The following is a 21,883-nucleotide window of genomic DNA, read 5'->3' as shown; positions in this document are numbered from 1 at the left end:
TTCTTGCATAGCTTGAGTTGCTTCTTCTTCCCCCAGACAACGTAAGAGAACTCCCTCGAACGATCTACGATACAAAGTATCTTTGTAGTAAAGGAAGCGAGGGGCACGACGACGAATTTCGGTCTTTCTTTTTGGATCTTCTGGAAGAATGCTATAACACAAGTAATCGATCATGGTTTGTCGCCAATCGACTTTCTCAGCTTCAGAAACAGCCACAAGAAGCTCGAGTTTGCTTTCTTCATCCTCATCATCCTCCGGCGGTACTATCCATTTCTGGCAGATAGTGATTTGCGCTTGGTCAGGCAAAGTCAATGTTGAAGCCAAAGCAGCCAAAGCATCAGCCTTCTTATTTTCCTTTCTTGGCACGTGCTGAAGAGTTACACTGCCGAGCCACCCAATTAATTTTTGTGCATAGTGATGATAGGGACGCAATTCCGGCTTTTTAACCTCGTAGGTACCCAACAATTGATTGATTACCAATTCAGAATCTCCAAAGACTTGCAATTGTAACTGCTTCATATCGACAGCCATTTCAAGCCCAAGTATGAGTGCTTGATATTCCGCAACATTGTTGGAGCAACATTGTGTTAAGGTGAAGGAATACGGTAAGACCTCCTCTTGAGAAGTGACAAATATCACACCAGCGCCAGCTCCTTCGCGATGTGCAGCACCATCAAAATACATCTTCCAAGGCTGTTGAATTTCAATGACCATCGCATCCTCATCGGGTAGTTCATCAGTTAATTCCCAGTCATCGGGTATCGGATGATCTGCTAAAAAATCCGCCAATGCTTGCCCTTTCACAGCTTTTTGAGGAACGTACACGATCTCAAATTGTTGAAATTGGAGATACCACCTTGCTAGTCGGTCACTAAGGACAGGTTTCGACATCACAAATTTGATGGGGTTTGCTTTGGAAATAAGACGAACTACATGAGCTTGAAAGTAGTGTTTCATCTTCTGAATCGAGAAGACTAAGGCCAGACACAACTTTTCAATCGGCGAATACTTCAACTCATTTGGCGTCATCATCCTACTCAAGTAGTAAAGGGCATTTTCTTTCCCTTCGCTATTCTCTTGGGCTAAGAGTGCTCCAACTGACCTTTCTTGTGCCGATATGTATAGTATCAATGGCTTTCCAGGCACAGGAGCCACTAGAACTGGAGGTTTCGTCAAGTAAGATTTGATGGTCTCAAAGGCGTTGGCACAAGCTTGATCCCATTCGAAAGGAGCACCTTTCTTCATGAGACGACTGAACGGCTGACACTTCCCTGCTAGATTTGAGATGAATCTCCTAAGATACGCCAGCTTCCCTTGCAGACTTTTCAACTCATGGATGTTTCTTGGCTCGGCCATCTTCACGATTGAATCTACTTTAGCTTGATCGATTTCTATCCCCCGATGTCGAACGACAAAGCCAAGGAATTTTCCAGAGGTAACCCCAAATGCACACTTCAGAGGATTCATTTTGAGTTGGTACCTTCGTAGTAGGTCAAACACCATTCTCGTGTCTTGCAAGTGATCACTCTTTTTCTTGATTTTACCACCGTATCGTCAACATAACATTCGACATTTTTGTGAAGGATGTTGTCGAAGATATTTTGCATAGCTCTTTGGTATGTTGCTCCAAAGATTCTTCAAGCCAAAAGGCATTACTTTGTAGCAATAAATACCTTTAGGAGTGCGGAATGCGGTAAGCTCTTCATCCTTAGGTGACATGCGGATCTGGTTATAGCCGGATGAGCCGTCCATGAAGGACATCGCCTCGTATCCAGTAGTGGCATCAATCATAAGCTCAGCAATGGGAAGTGGAAATTCGTCCTTAGGGCATGCATTGTTGAGATCCCTAAAGTCAACACATACTCGAATTTGTCCATTCTTCTTTCTCACAGGGACAATGCTCGAAATCCATGTGGGGAACTTAACTTCGCGAATGAAACCAGCCTCAATAAGCTTGTTAACTTCATTTTCAATCAAGGGAACCAATTCTGGCCTGAAACGTCGCTGTGCTTGTTTGATAGGACGTGTGCCGTTCTTGACAGCGAGATGATGGACCGCAACTTTAGGATCTAAGCCAGGCATCTCTTTGTAACTCCAGGCAAATACATCCTTATACTCTTTAAGTAATTCGACGTAAGCACTCTCTTCATCGACCGCAAGTAAAGAGTTTACATAAGTGGGCCTTGGATCTTCATCAGTGCCAAGGTTGACTTCTTTCAATGCGTCGACTGTTGTTTTTACCTCTTCTTCAAATTCAGGCGGAGCATCCTTAGCGTCTTCATCTTCTTGAGGTTCGCCATCATTGACAGATATATGGTAACACCAAGAAAAATCCTCCAACTCTTCATCAACCTTTATTGGAGCTAAAGTATCCCTTTCATCTTGTACAGTAATGTGATATGAAGAGCCAACACTTTCTTCATCTTCATCCCGCTCCTTGGTGTAGACCACAACATGCGACTTTGCTTTTAGTACTTCTCCACATGAGACCACAAGATCTGTTTGCCGCCTCATCCTAGAAGGGATCAGACTTCGGAAGTCTTTGGAGATATTTTGAGATTTGGGAAAAACGGATGATTTCACACACTTGTGGTTTCTCCGAATCTTGCTTCCATTCTTCATTGGTCCTAACCTCTCAAATACAGAAACCCTCGCGGTCGACTTTCCAAGTCGGTCAAAGACAGACAGCCTTTTGTTAGAAGCGAGAGGTTCCTCTTCCGCAGTGATGTAGTTGTTACTTACCCTTCTTATGGAGATACGAACTGGTGGGGGTTGTTTATATCCCAAGCCTTCACGTTTTTGCTTCGCCGCAGGTTCTATTGGAAGCTTCCCCAATTTTGATGGTTCACTAGGATCGTATCCAGCCTTTGCAAGTAGTTTGTAAGCATTTGGATCGAAACCTTCATCTGTACGCTTCGTAGGGAGTGCTTCATTTTGTGGCGAGCTGCTAGCCACAAATCTTCCAAGTAATTTCGTGGATGACTTTATTGTGTCAATCTGCTTGATAGGAAGAGTCAGTCCTCCCAACATGTTTCCCTCGTCCTTTTTGGCCTTTGGAACATAACGGAGAACAGAAGTCACTTTCTTACTCGAAGAAGCGCCATTTGTGTTGGGCAACTTACTGACATCGGAGGATCTTTGATCTTCCGTAACTGCTACCTTCTCCTTACAAGCAACCACCTTTGCATTTTTGTTCATAAACTCAGCATTATCGATTATCGCAACTTCATCAACTTTTGCGGCACATTTCTTTAAGTAGAACTTGGCATCGGCGAAGTGCGTTTCAGCTTCAGTGAAGGGATTATCATCGGCCATAATCTTCTTTTCAACTCCATCTTCATAATACTTCAAACACTGGTGGTAGGTAGAGGGGATCACCTTGTTCTCATGTACCCAAGGCCTACCGAGTAAGATGTTATACGAAGTCCTTGCATCGATCACATGCAACCACGCGCTAGATTGCAGCTTGCCGATGGTGAGGTCTACTTTGACAGCTCCTATGGCTCTTTGTCCTCCTTGGTTGAATCCTTGGATCATCAAACGACTTGCGGAAAGATCCTCCATTGCAATTCCAAGCTCCCTCATTGTGTGAATAGGAAGGATGTTAACTCCAGATCCACCATCGATTAGGATTCTGTTCACCTTTTGCTCACGTGCAAACCCAATCATTAATAAAGGGCGATTATGAGGTGTGTCGCCGAGTAGAAGGTCATCATCGGTGAATGTGATTTTAGCCATGCACGCATCTATGACTTCAGGAGATGACTTTGCAGAGTCTTCTGATGATGGACATGACGAGGTCACATTTTTTACTTCCTTCTCATCAACGGTACAACATGAAGCTTTTACATCATCAATGACAAATTTGGTGTGAAACCAACTCGGCAAGTATTCTCCCAATGTTATTGGCCGACGTGGTTCTTGGTAGTATCGCCCCTCTATCTTCTCCTTCTTTGGGTGCTCAACTGGATTTTTTGTTTCGGGTTTACTCACCTTCTTTCCCTTAGTTTGTCGTTTCACTGAATCTTTTCGCGAACCTGTTTTGCGGCGCTTGCGACGAGTTACGAGAGTCCAACCCCCATCATCAAGATGAGCAATTTGGTCTTCGTCTTCTTCAGACGGTCCTCCATCGCTCGGTGTAAGAAGAGAAAACATTTCATTCACATTAATTGGTTCGAAGTCTCCAAACTTAATCATTCCTGCCAGAAACATGTTCGGGATGTCTTTCTCTCCATATCCTTCAACAAAGTTGCAGGTCATGACTGGATCGAGCGAGCTAATTGTGACACCAACTTGGTTTGCATTTTCTTTCTCATCTTCAAGTGAAATCTTTCCTTCGCGGGCCAGCTCCATAACTTTATCCTTGAAGACAAAGCATTTCTCGATAGGGTGGCCGATCAACCGGTGGTACTTGCAATAATTCGGTTCATCAGTTCTCCCTGCTTCATTCGGCCGCTTCATCTCGGGTAACTCAAAAAGTTTCAGCCCAAGAAGTTCATCAAAGATTGCGAAACGTCCGAATCAAGGAATGGATAATCCTTCTCTTGCATCTCCTTCAAAGTTGGTTTTACGCTCGCTCTATCCTCCAAAGAAGTTGTCTTTACGCTCTGTTTCTTGCTTACTTTAGTGGTGAACTTCACAGGCGCAACATTAACGTTCATGGATTCTTTATTTTCGGTCTTGGAAAAATATCTCCCCACTTTCTTTACTTCTTGCTTATCTTTACCTTTGCGGGATTCGTAGACCGGCGGCGCTTCACTTCCGACTGATGCCATGCTTAACTCCATGTCATGAGCACGAGTGGACAATTCTTCAAAAGTCTTAGGCTTTATGCCTTGCAAGATATAGGTGAGACCCCAGTGCATACCTTGAATGCACATCTCTATTCCCGAAGCTTCGCTAAGTCTATCTTTGCAGTTTAGACTTGCATGCCTCCATCGGTTGATGAAGTCAATTACTGGTTCTTCCTTTCGCTGGCGGGTGTTTGTAAGTTCCACCATGCTTACGGTGCGTCTTGTGCTATAGAAACGGTTGAGAAACTCCTGCTCCATTTGCTCCCAACTATCAATGGAACCAGACTCAAGGTCTGTGTACCAATCAAAAGCATAACCTTTAAGGGAACGAACAAACTGTTTGGCAAGGTAATCACCATATGTTCCAGCGTTGTTGCATGTTTCAATGAAGTGTGCCACATGTTGCTTCGGATTTCCCTTGCCATCAAACTGCTGAAATTTTGGGGGTTGATAACCGGCAGGCATCTTCAAGCTATCAATCCTCGCAGTGTACGGCTTCGCATATGTAAGGGATGATTTTGCGGAAACATCATATTTATCCTTGATGGTCCCCATGATGAACTCTTTTATTTGATTGATTGGAATCATCCCTTCAGAGGAAACTTGGATTTCTGAAGCGTGTTCCACCTGTTTTGTGGGAGATTCAATCCTTTCTTGTGCTTGAGGACGTTTTCCAGGGGCATGACTCGAATCCCCCTCCATCACACTATCAAACACGTACGTCAACTTGACGATTCGATTATCTTGATCTTGCACATATTTGGTCAAGTCTCCAATTGCCTTTGTCAAGCTCGCGAGTTGTTCTTCAACAGTTGAAGCATTCGTCATCATCGCATGCATCACCATCATAGAAGAAGAATAACACGGATTTTCGCGAACATAGGATGCGGACATGTTATACGGAGTAGATCCAATGCTCAAGACATCATCGTCAGCTTTCCTGAAGGATTTCTTGGGCTTAGATAAACTAAGTTGGGCAAGAGCCCTCTCCACCATTTTGGCAACATTCTCCCCTCCTTCTATGGTGTTTGCGGAAGATCTCACGTCTTTTGAAGACGGACCAAAGACGACAGCAGATTCGGGCTGTGCTTGCGGAACTCGTTGCCCTAGCAATTTGGCTTGGTCCCTTGTGACAGGTCCGATGCTCCCCGGTAACATCTAGGATGTTTTCAACAAGCAACGGAGAATTTGGATCCGGTAGTGTTTGCGGATGCGGATTTCGAGTTGACCTTCTTGGAAGCCATCTTAGTATTTTTGAAGTTCGACTATTGGAGAGAAGAGATGAGAGGTAAAGATTGTCCCACTGGGCGTGCCAAATTTGTAACGATTAATCTTTCGTTCCTGAAAATAATAATCAAGACAAGAAAAATAGCGACAAAGAATAATATTTGATTTCAAGAATTTATGCGGGGGTTACAATCTTTATGAAATCTTAAACAGAAAGATGTAATCCTCTTATTCTTCTCCTCACAATACGGCCGTCAATCAAGGGCTTTGCTTGTTCTTGAATGGATAGATCACTTGTTGTTGATATTTCACTACAAATGCGGAGCTGAGCTTTAATCACAAACGTAGAGGTATGGAAACTTGCGGCTCACCACTTGGAGCGAAGACTTCTTAGTATGCGGAAGACTTGCGGCTGAGAGCTTCTCTATGTATATTTTTTTTTTTTTTTTTTTTTCTTTTGGCTTTGTGAAGACCCCTATTTATAGTTGTAGGGGATGAGCTAGGGTTTGTATATGATTGGTTGAACCTTCTCATTTGAACACTTGGCGACACTTGGTTGGTTCTTCTATTGCCTTGGCATGCTGCGTCACTTATACACGTGGCATGATTTTATTGGTCCTTGACTTGACTTGGCGCGCCACGTCATTTGATACGTGGCATGGACCTTGGGCTAATAGAGTGGGCTCATCATGTGAAGTCCAACAAGATAGACTAGTCCAATTGAATTAGTCTTTCAATTTAATCCATAACAATTGGACTTAATCAATTAATCCGATTATATTAGCCCATAATATTTGTTTGGACCAATACATCTTGAATTTAGAATATGATCCAAATTATTTGTGGATTTAAGTTCGATTAAATTTTAGTGCCTACAGACACTTAGAGTTCTAGATCGGCGATTGGGTATTTCTGAAAGTGTCACTTATGAAGGGTGTTATGAGATTCGGCAAAAGGGGAAAGGCGAGCCGAGATACATTGGGCCTTATCGGATTGTCCGTAAGGTAGGCCAAGTCGCCTACGAGTTAGACCTACCAGCTGATTTGGAAGCAGTGCATCCAGTCTTCCACGTGTCAATGCTTCGCAAATATGTAGGTGATCCTTCCAGGGTATTTCCCATAGATGATATCCAGGTGACAGAAGATTTATCCTACAAGGAGCAGCCCATAGCCATACTGGATCGTCAGGTGAGAAGGTTGCATACTAAAGATGTGGCTTCTATTAAGGTATTGTGGCGGAACAATAACAGGGAGGAGATGACCTGGGAAGCTGAAGAGGAGATGAAGAAGAAGTATCCCCACTTATTTCCTATGCCTACAGGTAATCTAAACTCTTTAATTGGTTATGTTGATTGATGAATGAACTGTATGTGATAGCTATAAAAAAGACTCCCCGAAATGCTTATAAGACCCTGCAGGACTAGTTCAACATTTGAGGACGAATGTTCTAAAGGGGGGGAGGATGTTATATCTCGTATTTTGTACATTGGAATATTCCGAGCTAACCGCGATAAGTTAAGGACAAGACTATTTCGGGATACGAGGTAGAGACTTTTAACCTCCGATTTTGTTTTAAGGCACAAGTTGCTTATAATTTTATTGGTATGGAATATTAAGGAAGATTAGGGGTTAAAAGTTAATTAAGAAAAGTTAATTATTTCATGAACAAGGCCACAAGTGGCCCCGTGGAGTGAGTGGGCTCCCACCCATGGCTTGGCCAAATTTGATTGATCCAAGCCATGAGTGGGGCATGTGTCCACTTGTATGAATCATATATGTAGATAATTGATGACTAGCAAGACAATTATTCATCATTTTCAACTTAAGAAACTTGGAGAAGCTTGGAGAGACCATATTCGGCCATGGCTAGCCGAGTTTGATGTTGTGAGAATTGATCAAAAAAATAATTTTCTTCTAGCATTTCAACCAATTGGAAGGTCCTTATTAACGTGGAGTAGTTGTTGGAGCAATCAAACCATTCATTTTTGCAATTTATAACCCTAGCTAAGTTGAGAAGTTAAGTGGAAAAAGTAAGGTTTAATCTTCTTTTACATGCATTATGGATGGTTTGAACGTGTTGTAGTGTGTAGAAATGAATGAAATTCATAGAACCATGTATGTTGATGTTAAGCCGTGTATGGGCTGTTTTGTGTAGAAGGAATGAACTAAATTTACTTAGTATTTTTGGTTGTTGTTGTTGTGGATTCTATGATGAAAATGAAGGTTTAATGTTTCAAGTTGAAGTTGTAATTGTTGTGGGCTGTTGTAGAAGCTAATGTGATTTTAATATAGTTTCTTGTATTTATGAGAATGAAGTTGTTAACGTGTGGATTGTTGGTATAGTTCATGAATTTGGAAGAGAGGAATGTGTTGTTGTTGTTCTTATTGAGTTTGGAGGTTTCGGGTGGTGTTGTATGTTGGTTGGGCTATTTTGAATATTGTGCGGATTGTTTGAAGTGTTCTTGAGTCTTATTTGAATGATCTCGGGTTAGTACTTGAACGTGTGAGCATTGATGTTGCTTGATTGTATGTGGTTGAATTGAATGTAAATGAAACGCCGTCGAATTATGTAGAAAAGAGTTTCTAACGTTAGAATACGTTTTGAATTAATTGTTGATGTTGTTAATATGGTTTGGTATTGTTGTTGATGATTTGGCCGAGTTGAATTCTCGGGGTTTGTTGAATTTATAAAGGAAATGCTGCCCGAATTTACGTAAATAAAGTGCTAGCTTGGGATTGAATTCCTAAGTACCTACAACTAATGTTTAGTATCTAATGACGTTGTTGTAGATCTTGGAAGCCCGAGACTTAAGTTAGGATTAGCTTAGGAAGCGGACGAGGTATGTAAAGCCTATCCTTTCTTTACGTTGGCATGTCTTAGATGTAAGTAAGATATGATACGAGCCTTGGGGTAACTCTATTCATAAGATCCGAGCACGTCTACGATTCTTATTCACTTCTTGATGTTAGCATTCCTAGTATAGTCGAGCTATGGCCCTTGTGTCTTTTGTATGATTGGATAGTAAATGTTGCATAAAGAGTTCTTGTTCCTAAAGGATTCTATGTTGAATAAGGTCCCTAACTTTCATAGACGGGCTCGGATCGCTTCGATACGTTCGTAGAGGGTCCTAAAGCGAATAATGTCCGTAACTTTCATAGGCGGGCTCGGATTGGTTTGATACATGTCCATGGTCCCCGAGACTTTCGTTTGTATAGTTCTAACGACATTTTGAAAGAACTTAACATGACTATCGTCTTAACCCTCGAGCGTTGATTACTTACTTATCTATTGAGTCTCAAAGGATGATTTATATACATATGACTATTTACCATTCTGTGTGTGCATTCTGTTTTGCATCTTTCTCCGAGTCCCTCACTAGAGGGCCGGGTTCTGTATATCTATAAATGGCTTTATGATGTTACGGAGTTATGCTGTGTTCTGGAGTATGATGTGTTACGGAGTTATGCTGTGTTCTAGAGTATGATGTGTTCGGAGTATGATGTGTTACGGAGTTATGCGTGTTCGGAGTATGATGTGTTATGGCGCCAATGACGGGGTGGCGACCATGTTCACCGAGTCCTATAATGGGCCGGATATATATGTATGTATATATGTGATATTAATATGCATGTTTGTGTTTCAAAGGTAAGCATTTTGATATTCTGGATATTGTACGCGTTTTTCTGTACTTCTTACTTTGGTTATATCCCGTCTACTGTATCTCATGCTTTATATACTCAGTACATATTCCGTACTGACCCCCTTTCTTCGGGGGCTGCGTTTCATGCCCGCGCGGACGCTCGACTTGGTGATCCGCCAGCTTAGGATATCCATTCTGCTATCTTGGAGCGCTCCCTTGTTCCGGAGCCCATATTTTGGTACAGACTCTTTCGTTGTGTATGTGTACGTCGATTCAGGGGTACGGCGGGGCCCTGTCCCGTCATATTATACCGTTGTTACTCTTAGAGGTCTGTAGACATATGTGTGGGTTGTGAATAGTTACTGTTCAGTTATGTCTGTGTGATTTATGTTTTGGGCGGTCCCATTCGCCGTGGCAGCCTTATTGGCTTACGTATGTATATATATTTTGTGATGTTGTGTTTTATGATAGCCTTGCCGGCTTCTGTGCGGTATATATGTTTATATGCGACAGTTTGAGACGACGTCTGACCTTTGTATATGTATAAGTTATTTGTATGCTGATTCTGGTTAATGGGTGTGTACGAGTGTCCAGCTCGGGCACTAGTCACGGCCTACGGGGTTGGGTCGTGACATATTTCCTCTGCCTTAGCAAAAATTATGTCACCCTTCATCTCTGACACTCAACCATAGAACCCTCTTCCAGGGTTTCCCCTCGATGAGCCATCAGTGTTGCATAATATCCACCCACTGGGAGGAGGTCTCCACACCACTGTCCTATGTTTTACCTTACTTCTGTATCCTTCTAGTAGATCAATCATGTCCTTCCATCTGTGGCATTTGTTGTATTGAAGAATTTCTAAATCTTACCAAGTTCTGAATTGTAGCATATACCTGGTAGATACATCTTCCCACAGTCTTTTTTTCCCCATGCTTGTAAGCATTCCTTCTTTTCCATAGTTCCTAAAGAATTATTGCAGGTATAGCATAGTAAATTGGTTTCAATCTATTATCAGTAGATTGTTGCCACCACTTAACTATAAGCTCCTGTAATAGAAGTCCTTCTATATTGATATCTGCACAAGAAGCAAAATAGGACCAAGTCCTGTTAGCACAAAAAGACCTAGCAAAAACATGTTGTATTATCTCCTCCTTAGGACTTGAACAACACCAACATCTATATGCTTGGTCAATATTCATCTTCTTCAACACATCATCCAATGTCACCTTAAATTTCCAACACCTCCACATGAAGAAAGATATCTTGAAAGGCAGTCCCTTCACCCACATGTATTTATAGATTTCATTCTCCTGACCCCTCAGTCTCAAGTATTCCCAGGCAGATTTGACTGAGAAATCTCCCTTACTATCCAGTATCCACCAAGGAGTGTCCTTCTCTTCTAAAATAGGCTTAATAGTATTAACAATGTGATGAACCATGTCTCCAGTCAGTATTGTCCCCAGTTTCTCCACATTCCATGCCCCATTTTCAACCATTTCCTTCACATTTTATATCCTATCATAAAAAATGTCACCCGTTTTAACATAATACAGAGCTCCCAATCCTGTCCAATTATCATACCAGAAAATAACATTGCCACTTTTAATTTGCCACTAAATATGTGGTTGTATTAGATCTCTACCCTGCAGCATCTTCTTCCACTTTTGAGAACCATACCTCCATTGCACTGTTACTGCATTTTCTTTCCTACAATATTTGTTACTCATAAAATTCCTCCATAAGGATGTTGCAGTTCTGAATTTCCACCATATTTTACAATACAAGTCCATAGATACATCATGTAAAGATCTAAATCCCAGACCTCCCTCTATTTCTAGACTACACAAATTAATCCAAGCAGACCAATGTCTACTTTTTCCAGTAGTATTATTCAAAAAAAATTTGCAAATAGTTTATGCATCTGTTTTATGACACTATCTGGGGGATTCAAAGCTGAAAGTAAATGCACTGGCATACCTTGTAGTACATGTTTGATTAGAACTGCCTTTGCCCCAAAAGATAACATCTTCCCTTTCTATAACTGGAGTCTATTCATTATTTTAGTCAGAATAGGATTAAAATAATCCTTTTTCTTTCTACTATAAAAAATAGGACATCCCAAGTATGTGAAAGGAAATTCCTTTCTTCTAATCCTTGTAGCCACTTCCACAATAGCCTTCACATCTCCTGTTACCTTGTGATGAACATGCACTGAACTCTTCTCCTTATTGATCTTCTGTCCTGAAGCTTTCTCATAATCCTCCAGTAACCCTATTGTCATTTGCAAGGAAATGACATCTGTTGATACAAAGATGATCATATCATCTGCATATGCCAGGTGATTAATCTTAAGGCTCCACTTAGGCAGCCCAAAACCCTTGAATTGTGAATGTTGATGTAATTGGTTCAAGTTTCTTGACAGTACTTCTGCAACTAAAATAAATAAAGTAGGGGATAATGGGTCCCCTTGCTTTACACCCCTAGTTGAATGGAAGAAACCTTATTGTTGGCCACTTATGAGAATAGAATACCAATTATTACTGACCATTCTGAACACCATATCCACAACAATATGTGAAAAACCCATCTGTCTCATGACTTTTGTTAAGAATAACCATATGACCCTGTCGTAGGACTTTTCCATGTCTAGCTTAATAACCACATTTGCACTCTTGGGTCTCAATCTAATGGCTGACATAATTTCTTGTGTCAACAACACATTTTCCACAATGCTCCTTCATTTCACAAAACTTTCTTGATTAGCAGAAATCAACTTCTGAAGACCATCTGCCATTCTCTCATGAATCAGTCTTGAGAAAACCTTATTAATGAAGTTACTCAAGCTGATTGGTCTCATGTCTGAAAAGGTGTATATTAAATCCTTCTTTGGCAACATTACCAGATTTGTATGGGTTATAAATCTTGGCAGTTCTGCACCACAAAAGAAGCTTTTAACCATATTTGTAACATCCTCCTCAATAATGCTCCAGCAATGTTGACAGAATAAGCCAGTGAAATCATCAGGTCCCCCTGCACTTTCTCCCTTCAGCTTAAAAATAATCTATTTTACCTCATCTTGTGTTAGCATCTCTGTTATTCTCCTATTCTGTTCTTCAGTGACCAGTTTTGGAACATGCTTTAGTATATCAAAGTTAGTAGGGTCTAGTTCCTTTGCAAACTGATCCTTGAAATCTAATAGCTTCAGCTGCTATGCCATCCTTCTCCTCTAACCATACCCCATTTTGGTCCTGCATTCTCTTAAAGTGAAGCCTCTTTCTTCTGCTCTGAACATAGGTGTGAAAGAATTTTGTGTTCTTATCTCCATCATCAAACCACTGCATCCCTACTTTCTGTTTCCAGAAAGCCTCCTCAAGATACAAATATCTATTCAATTTTGCCTGGACTTTATGTAACTTCTCCCTATTCTGAGGAGAAGGATTGATTTCATATTGTTCTTCATGCACCTTTATAACATCCTCCAAAGACTCTATTTCCTGAAAAATGTTCCCATAAGTGTTCTTACTCCATGCCATCAAAGCAGCCTTCACCTTTTTCATCTTATGATGGAATAATATGAAAGGATTTGCCATGAAATCTGCCTTCCAGTGTTGCTTAACTGTGTCTAAGAAAGAATCATGTTTTACCCAGAAGTTAAGGAATTTGAAAGGCTTTTTGATAGGTTCCACATTCCCAGAATAAGAAATTAGCATTGGGGCATGATCAGAACTAGTTCTAATCAAGTGCTCAATTTCAATGTTTGGATATACATTCTGTATCAAAAGGTTCCCCAAACATCTGTCCAATATTTTAAAAGTGCAATCACTCCGACTTTGTCGATTCCACCATGTGAATTTACTCCCTTTAAAACCCAAATCATACATCCTATAATTCTAGATGCAAGACTTGAAATCCTGAGTTTCCTGTATACTGCCTGGTAAGCCTCCATATTTTTCTTCTTCTGATGTTATCATATTGAAATCCCCCCTATCATCCATGGTATATCTAAATTATCTGCAAGCTCTTCAAGACTTTCCCATAACTCCAGCCTCTCCACCTGAGTGCATTTAGCATATACCACAATAATCATCAACCCTTCTTACATGCCTTGCATAGTGAGTTTCATAGTAATGTGTTGGATATGATCCGATAAAATTTCCACCTCAAACATCTTATCTACAAATATCCATACCTTACCAGATTCATTTACTGTAGCATGATGCATATTTATCTATCTTTTATAATCCTCCAGTTTACCAGGATCCTGGAAAAGTTCCAGAATCCCAATAAAACCAAATTTGTATTTCAAGTACATTTTTATTAACCTAGGAAAGGCTTCTATGGTATTTACTGACCTAATATTCCATATCATTGCATTCAACATTAAACAATAGGTTTATGCATAGCACTTCTAGTTTGATACCCATTCCTAGGTGGAACACTTGTGTCCTTGTGTGTTTTCTTTTTGCCTCTTCCTAAACCTTTGTAACACTTTGGGATATATCCTCTTGACTCATAGCTTCCTGATAATGTTGCTCCAAAGATTGCCCATCTAGATCTTTTCTACCATCTGATGCCTGAAAATCCTTACTATGTTCCTCTTGGCTGCCCTCTTTCTTATTGTTGTTGCTATTTACTCCCTTCTTTTGTTGTTGTTGATTTTTGTTGACATTGGTTTGGTTTTGTGTTACAGGTTCTATAGGCTTCTCCTGTCCAGTGTCCCATTTAACACTAGTGTCTTGCTCCTTTTCTCAGTTTGGACTGTCCTGTTGATGTTCCTTTTCTTCAACTTGTATCTCTAATATGCTGCTAACTACATCTTTGGTTCCATCTTCTGGTAAGTTCCCTTTGTCAACCACATCCTCCTCCTTATTTGTCTCTTCACTTTCTATACCTTCTTCTACATTTCTTGGCTGTATTTCCTCTCCTTCTTTGGTCACCTTTTCTATGTCTCCATGCCCTTTTGTGTTCTATTCTTACTCTACTGTATGTTCAATGTGCTCTGGTTCTGTTATAGCAATGTTTTGCTCCTGTTGTTTATGAAAGTCAAGCCTCAATCCACTTCTTAGTACTCATTGTCCCCCTTCTTGTTTATCAGTTACATTCTCCTTCTTCTTACTTACTTCTGCAGTCTCAATTGTTGTGTCTTCCTCATTTCCATCCTCCAATGCTGCAAAAGCATTACTGATTTGCATGATATCCTTATTGTTTTCTTTTCCAACCTCTGTAATTATCACTGCAGACTTGTCTCTAACATATCTATTGTTTCTCTTTTTCATCCATTCTTGTTTCCCCTGCTGGTTCCATCACCCCCTATTATTTATTTTGGTTTGCTTATTGGCTGCTTTCTTCTCTACTTGTAGTTGTCTTAACTCTTCCCTATGTTTCTTTTGCAGTTCTGGATTCAGAGCCCTGCATTCAGCCTTCCTATATCCTTGTAATTTGCAGTGTTTGCAGTACTTTGGTAAATACTCATAATTTATTTTTATCCACTTTGACTAGTTCTTTCCAGTTTCCTCATCAACTTCTGCTATGTTAATTCTATTGGGATGTTTTGCTAGTAGATCAATCTGAATCTTGACTTTAGCCCAAATTGGCCTTGTCCTGTCTGCTGTTACCAAGTCTACTATTAGTGGTTTCCCAATTGTTGTGGCCATTGAAAAAACAGCTTCTTTGGCAAAAAAAAGTAGGGAACGACTCGTTTGGTCGTTATAGTCTTTTCGACATTTTTGTCCTTTTCCAAGCTTGGTTAGCTCACTTTTGACCCGAGGGAATAGTTGGCACGCTTCTTGAGGTGTCTAGATCAGATTCAGATAACTTTTTGTAAAATATAGGCTTAAAGTGAAAAAGTTAACTTTTGGGCAAACAAACCTTTTTTAGAAATCTGTCGATTTCGAAAGGTCCGGATGGTCGTTTAGAGCTTGTGTGTATATTTGGTTCGGTTCCCAATGCACTCGGATGTATTTTGGGACTTGGGTTGAAAAATTAGAATTAAGGTATCGGGGGTTGAGACGGTTAACGAGGCCACCGTTGGGAATTTTGAGGCCATGAGCGCATTCGTAGCATGTTTTTATGTGTGTCTATGTATGTGGTATTTGAGCAGATGGCCTCGGGAATTAATCAAAAAATCGGATTGAATTGTGAAAACTTGGGTGAGTTCTGGTGTTTGGTGCCCGCTTTGGCGGCACTAGCACCACGACAGCAGTACTGCTGGAGCGATTACCCTGCCGCTGGAGTGGTCCAAGCTAATTGGATTTGACCGCTGGAGCGGTCACAGCGTCGCCAAAGCGGGTGACGGGCAGTGAGTATATTTAATGAAGTGTTAAAAGCCCTTAGTGTATCATTTAATACCATTACGAGATAAAGCTCTTGGAACTGTTCTTGGAGAATTTTGGTGGAGATTCCCAGTGGTAAGTTCTCCTAATGGTCTTGCTAATTCACTTCTCCTAATCATCATAGATTCCTCTTTCCTTAGTAATGGAAGATAAAAGTGGAGTTAATAAATGTTCTATCTAGGTTTATTAATGATGAAATTGATGGAGTTTATGCTAGATTTTGATGAATCTATGGTTGTTAATCATATATCTTCCATTATTAGAGTTGAATTCTTGAATCAAAGAGTTAGGGTTCATACCCAAAATTGGGGGTTTTAGTTGAAATCCGAAATTAGGGGAATCCATGAGTTAAATTAGCAATTAGTTGCTGGATTTGATCACCTAGTGCTTAATTTGATATTTTACTCTCGAATTTCCCATTTGACCTTGTGGGCCCCGTTTCCCCAAATTCTAGGATTGGTTTGACCTAAATTGAATGATAGCAATATTAGTATCGTTCTTTATGATTTCTAATCTAGATTTTGATTATGCCTAGACTTCATTGATATTGAGGCTCAGCAGAAAGGCAAGGCAAATGAGTGATTTGTGGACGTTTGTTGTTCGGCCATTCAGGTAGGTTATGGCTTACCCTTGGTGAGACTTCGTATAGCGAAGCATATATTTAGATTATATTATCGGAGAAAGCATGTGAACCTTCGGTTACGAAGTTGGGTTGGATATTGTCCTAGGTTGGGCCCTGTTACATGATTGGGGCTAGCCACCCCGTGTGTTGTGATTTGATTGTTCTATTGTGTTGGCTTGATGCCACGTGTTGTTAGTAGATATTGGAATCTGTATTTCCATCTTGATTATGATATTGTTGGCGTACCCATTGTTGGTACTTGTGAAATTGAGCATGACTATTGATGTTGATACATGCATTGCAAGCACTCTCATTCTTCATGATATATTGTTGAGACACAGTTGGTACTTGATGAAACATTGTGATGAGCTGGCCTCAGTTTTCAAATGAGAGTGACGTGAGAGTCCGATATCCGATGTTAGTTCCGGAATCGTGAATTGAGTGAGTGCATGGACTCCACAGGTCCCCTAGGGTGGTGCCGGTGAGAACCCCCCCGTGGGCAAAAATTCGGGGTCTCATCTGTCTATTGGGCAAAGATCCGGGACAAGTGGCACTTAGATTTCACGAGTCACTTTGGGTTGTGCTACCGAGATGTCGATAGTTCCGTCCGGAGTACATGTGTACACAACATTTGCATGGTATTGCACTGCATCCATACATTATTGCATTGCATTGCATCACAGCTTACATTGAGATGATTTGGTGTTGTACTTATGATGTTGGATTCGAATTTGATATATTGAGGCTTGGCACCTTTGGGGTTAGATGCTCTACTTAGGTGATGACGTGTACTTGGCTTCGATTATGTTTGACTTATACTTGTTGGTTTATCTGCCTATCTTGTTGTATTTTCTGAATTGTGTCAGCTATGTTTTGTCAGCCGATGATACCTACCAGTGCCATTGTTTTGTATTGACCTGCATTTGCTGCATTCTTTTATGAAAGCAAAGTATCAGGTTGGATCTGCTTCCATTTCTCGTGGCTGATCGTCGTCATTAGCATTGTTGTGAGTTTCCAGGGTGAGCACGATACGTTCGCTGCCTTGAAGACTCTTTGTTATATCCCGTATTTTTGTACATTGGGATATTTTAAGCTAATCGCGACAAGTTAAGGACAAGACTATTTTGGGATACGAGGTAGAGACTTTTAACCTCCGATTTTATTTTAATGCACAACTTGCTTATAAATTTTAAATGCCATGAAAATATTAATGGAGATTAAGGGTTAATTAACCATGATTAGATTATTAAGTGGGGATTAGGGATTATTTTAATGTAAACTAATGCTAATTAGCCATTAGTGGCCGTGTGGGCCCCACCCGTGACATGGTCAAGTGTAATTGGCTCAAGTGTTGGGTGGGCCATGTGTCCAGCTCATGGACATCCCATATATAGAAGGTTGATGACTAATGACTTTAATTATCATCTTCAACAAACATAGAAACCTAGAGAGGGAAAGAGAAAGCTCTCGGCCATGGCTGGCCGAGATTGAGCTTGTGAAGTGTTGATCAAAAAAAATATTTTCTTCAAGTATTTCAACCCTTTGGAAGGTGTATAACAACGTGGAATTGATCCTAGGGTAGCAAGAACAAGTATTAATTCAAGGCACAAATTCTAGCCAAGTTGAGAAGTCAAGTGTTAAGGTAAGAATTGATCACTTTTCATATGGTTTATGGTGAGAGTGGATGCATTGTGAATATGTATAAATGTGAATTGAATGTATAAAATTGTGTATGTTGATGTTGGAGAGTTGTCTAGGCCGTAGGGGGCTTTGTGGAGAAAAATGATGAGTTGATGTTACTTGGTATTTGGTTGTTGTTGTTATAGATTTTGTGATGAGAATGAAGGGTTTAATGGTTCAAGTTGGATTTGTAATTGTTTGTGGGCTGTTGTAAAACTTAAAATGATGTTAGTAAAGTTTCTTGCATTTATGTGAATAATGTTATAACGTGTGGTTGTTGGTATAGTTCATGAATTTTAAAGAAAAGACTGTGTTGTTGTTGTTCTTGTTGAACTTGGAAGATTATATGTTGTATTGTGTGTTGGTTGGGTTGTTTTGGAGTGTTGTACGGGCTACCCCGAGTGTCCTCGAGTTTTGTTTGAATAGTCTCGGATTGATACTTGAACGTATAATCATTGATGTTGGCTTGGTTGTATGTGGTTGGTTTGAATGTAAAGGAAACGTCGTCTAAATATCTATTATCTAGAAAGGAGTTACTAGCGTTAGAATACGTTTTGAATCTCCCCGTATCTTAACCGTAGTTCTTGACGTCTTAATATAGGTTAAGGTACTATTGGGCAGCGTATACGTGTTGTGTTGCGAGTAAACGCTAAAGGTATGTAAAGCCATCCTTTCTTTCTTTTGGCATGTCCTAGACTTAAGTGATAAATGATATGAACTTTGGGGTAATTCTATTCATAGACTTTGGATGTGATCTATAATTCTTATTTACTTCTTGATGTTAGAACTCTCGAGTGATTGAGCCTCCCTTTTCAGCTTTCTGTACGTTGGACACTAGTTGATATGCATCCGTTCCTATTCTTAGGAACTCTATGATAACTTGTGACTGGACTCCTATAAGATGTTTCATACTTTATTGACATATGAATATGATTTCTAAGTCCTTTTGATATACTTTATGATAGCATTCGAGAGTTAGTTAAGATGTCCCGAGTAACGTTCGAATAGTATTTGATATAACCATTGTCCTGATTTTTAAATGATAGCTCGTGTTGATTATTCTATTGAGCCTTGGAAAATGTTTTAATTGCATATGGTTGCTCACTACTCCACTCGTGCAAGTCTCAGCATGTCTTTCACTGAGTCCCGGGCCAGGACACGTTTTCGTGCACAGCTCCACTGCATTGTTCACCGAGTCCCTCACTAGAGGGCCGGGACACGTTATATGTATATGTATATGATGATATGATGACATGATGATATGATGATACGGGGATGGCGGCCAGGATGGCATATGATGATTTTATTCACCGAGTCCCTCACTAGAGGGGTCGGGACACGTTATATATATATATATATATATGGATGATTATCTAATTATGTCACTAAGCCCCATAACGGGTTGAGTATGATATTGACATGCATGATTTATGTTTCAAAGGTAAGCCTTGTGGTTTTTCTGGTTATTGTACTAGTTTTCTATACTCCTTATTTCAGTATGATCCTGTTTACTGTATTTCATGCTTTACATGCTCAGTACATATTCCGTACTGACCCCCTTTCTTCGGGGGGCTGCGTTTCATGCCCGCAGGTACAGACGCTCGCTTTGGTGATCCGCCAGCTTAGGCTATCTATTCTGCTATCTTGGAGTGCTCCGTTGTCCCGGAGCCTAGATTTTGGTACAAATCCTCTTATTGTATATATGTGTTTATCCAGGGGTACGGCGGGGCCCTGTCCCGTCATATGATACTGTTGTTACTCTTAGAGGTCTGTAGACATATGTGTGGGTTGTTGATAGTTGTTGTTCAGTTGTGTCTGTATGACTTATGTTTTGGGACGTTCCCATTCGTAGTGGCAGCCTTGTCGGCTTGGTATATGTATGTGTTTGGGATGTCGTATGTAGTGGCGACCTCGTCGGCTTGCGTATATATATATATATTCCCATATATATATATATATATTGCCGGCTTATGTACGATGTTATCTCGTTGGTAGTTGTGACTCCATAGGAGACGGAGTTGTATATATATATATATATATATATATATATATATATATATATATATATATATATATATATGTGTGACCATTTTGAGACGACGTCTTGCCTTTTTATATATGAGTTCCTTATCATGCTAGTTGTGGACTGATTATAATTAACAGGTATGTAAACGAGTGCCCATCTCGGGCACTAGTCACGGCCTATGGGGTTGGGTCGTGACAAAAGTGGTATCAGAGCAGTTCATCCTCGGAGTGTCTACAGACCGTGTCTAGTAGAGTCTTGTTTATCGTTGTGTTGTGCGCCACATCTATAAACAGGAGGCTACAGGACATTTAGGATGTTATCATTCCTTCTTACTCTAGATCGTGCGATAGAGCTATATTATCAGGATAATTCCTTCCTAACAGACTTCTATGTTTACAGCGATGCCTCCAAAGAAAGCGACGGTGCCCGGAGAAGGCAGTTCGAGGCGGGAGAGACCGGCGGATCCGGAGAGTTACTAGGGCCCGTGCCCAGCCTGAGCCTGGGGTTGTGCTCCAGTCAGCGAGCTCTGCTACACCGCCACTACCGCAGGGAGCATAGGCGGCGCAACGGCCCGGATCGGGGGCGGCTCCACCGCTAGCTCCCGAGGTTCCAGTGCCTAGTCTCCGGCTCCTCGGCCGGGGGCGGAGGATAGGGCTATGAGAGAGATGCGGTCCGGTTGCTCACCGGATTAGCGGCGGGGACGAGGCTCGCGAGCAAGGACTAGGGGTTGACCGGATAGATAGACATGACGGTCCGAGAGCCCGTGACTTTCTAAGTCAGTAATCCTCCGAGTTTTTCCGATCGAAGCCCGAGGATGACCCGCAGAGTTCATTCGGCGGACGGTGTACGTTGCGGCTAATTAAGGCTTCGAGGCGGGACCGCGAGTTAGCGTCATATCGATTGCGGGATGTAGCTCTCAATTGGTATGAGTCGTGGGAATTTTCTAGGGGCGAGGATGCTCCTCCAGCCGTATGGGATGAGTTTGTGGAGGCCTTTCTTGGACATTTTCTGCCTCCAGAGATGCGGCGAGCTAGGGTTGATAGATTCCTACAGTTGAGACAGAGGGGCAGGAGCGTTCGAGAGTATAGTCTAGAGTTTGACTCATTAGCTATGTTATATCCCTCATTTTTGTACGTCGGGACAATCCGAGTTAATTGTGGAAAGTTAGGGGCAAGACTAGTTCGGGACACGAAGTTGAGATTTTAACCACGACTTATTTTAAAGCAGGAAGTGCTATGATTTTATTGGCATGAGATATTATGGAACTTGGGGCTAAAAGTGGATTATGGAAAGATAGACATCTCATGAAAAGTTTGGGGGCCAAAAGTAAATTTTTGGAAAGTTGAAATTAAAAAAAAAAAAAAAAAAAAAATGAGGCCATGTGGCCGGCCACCTAAGGAGTGGGCCATGGCCACATGGATGTATTATATATGTGAATTAAGATGACTAATATTCCATTTCTTCATTTCTATCTCTAGAAATTTCAAGAAAGTGGGAGAGAAAAACAACTAGGCCATTCGGCCATAGTGAACCAAGCAAGAGGAAGAGAGAAATTGATAAAAA

At 40.9% G+C, this 21,883-nt stretch overlaps 1 protein-coding gene across 1 annotated transcript; it reads right to left on the bottom strand.

Annotated features, from left to right (window-relative positions):
- Positions 1-12,397: 12,397 nt before the first annotated feature.
- LOC132045804 (uncharacterized) lies at positions 12,398-13,655 on the bottom strand. Its single transcript, XM_059436382.1, has 3 exons — positions 13,564-13,655; positions 12,840-13,455; positions 12,398-12,721 (listed from the first exon to the last, which is right to left on the bottom strand). Exons 1-3 carry the CDS (start codon positions 13,653-13,655, stop codon positions 12,398-12,400), a joined length of 1,032 nt encoding a protein of 343 aa, XP_059292365.1.
- Positions 13,656-21,883: the final 8,228 nt, after the last annotated feature.

The sequence above is a fragment of the Lycium ferocissimum genome, unplaced genomic scaffold, assembly GCF_029784015.1.
Source record: "Lycium ferocissimum isolate CSIRO_LF1 unplaced genomic scaffold, AGI_CSIRO_Lferr_CH_V1 ctg7983, whole genome shotgun sequence".
In the NCBI taxonomy this organism is placed as follows: Eukaryota; Viridiplantae; Streptophyta; class Magnoliopsida; order Solanales; family Solanaceae; genus Lycium; species Lycium ferocissimum.
The sequence above is the reverse complement of the archived record's forward strand: the minus strand, read 5'-3'. Positions and strand labels throughout refer to the sequence as shown.

What these genes read in the sequence shown, in the direction of transcription:
- LOC132045804 (XM_059436382.1), bottom strand. Translation starts at nt 13,655, where the DNA reads ATGGATGATAGGGGGGATTTCAATATGATAACATCAGAAGAAGAAAAA. An exon ending in CAGGAAACTCAGGATTTCAA is followed by an intron (nt 13,456 to 13,563) that starts GTCTTGCATCTA and finishes AATATTGGACAG; the next exon opens with ATGTTTGGGGAACCTTTTGA. An exon ending in CTATTAGATTTCAAGGATCA is followed by an intron (nt 12,722 to 12,839) that starts GTTTGCAAAGGA and finishes GAGGTAAAATAG; the next exon opens with ATTATTTTTAAGCTGAAGGG.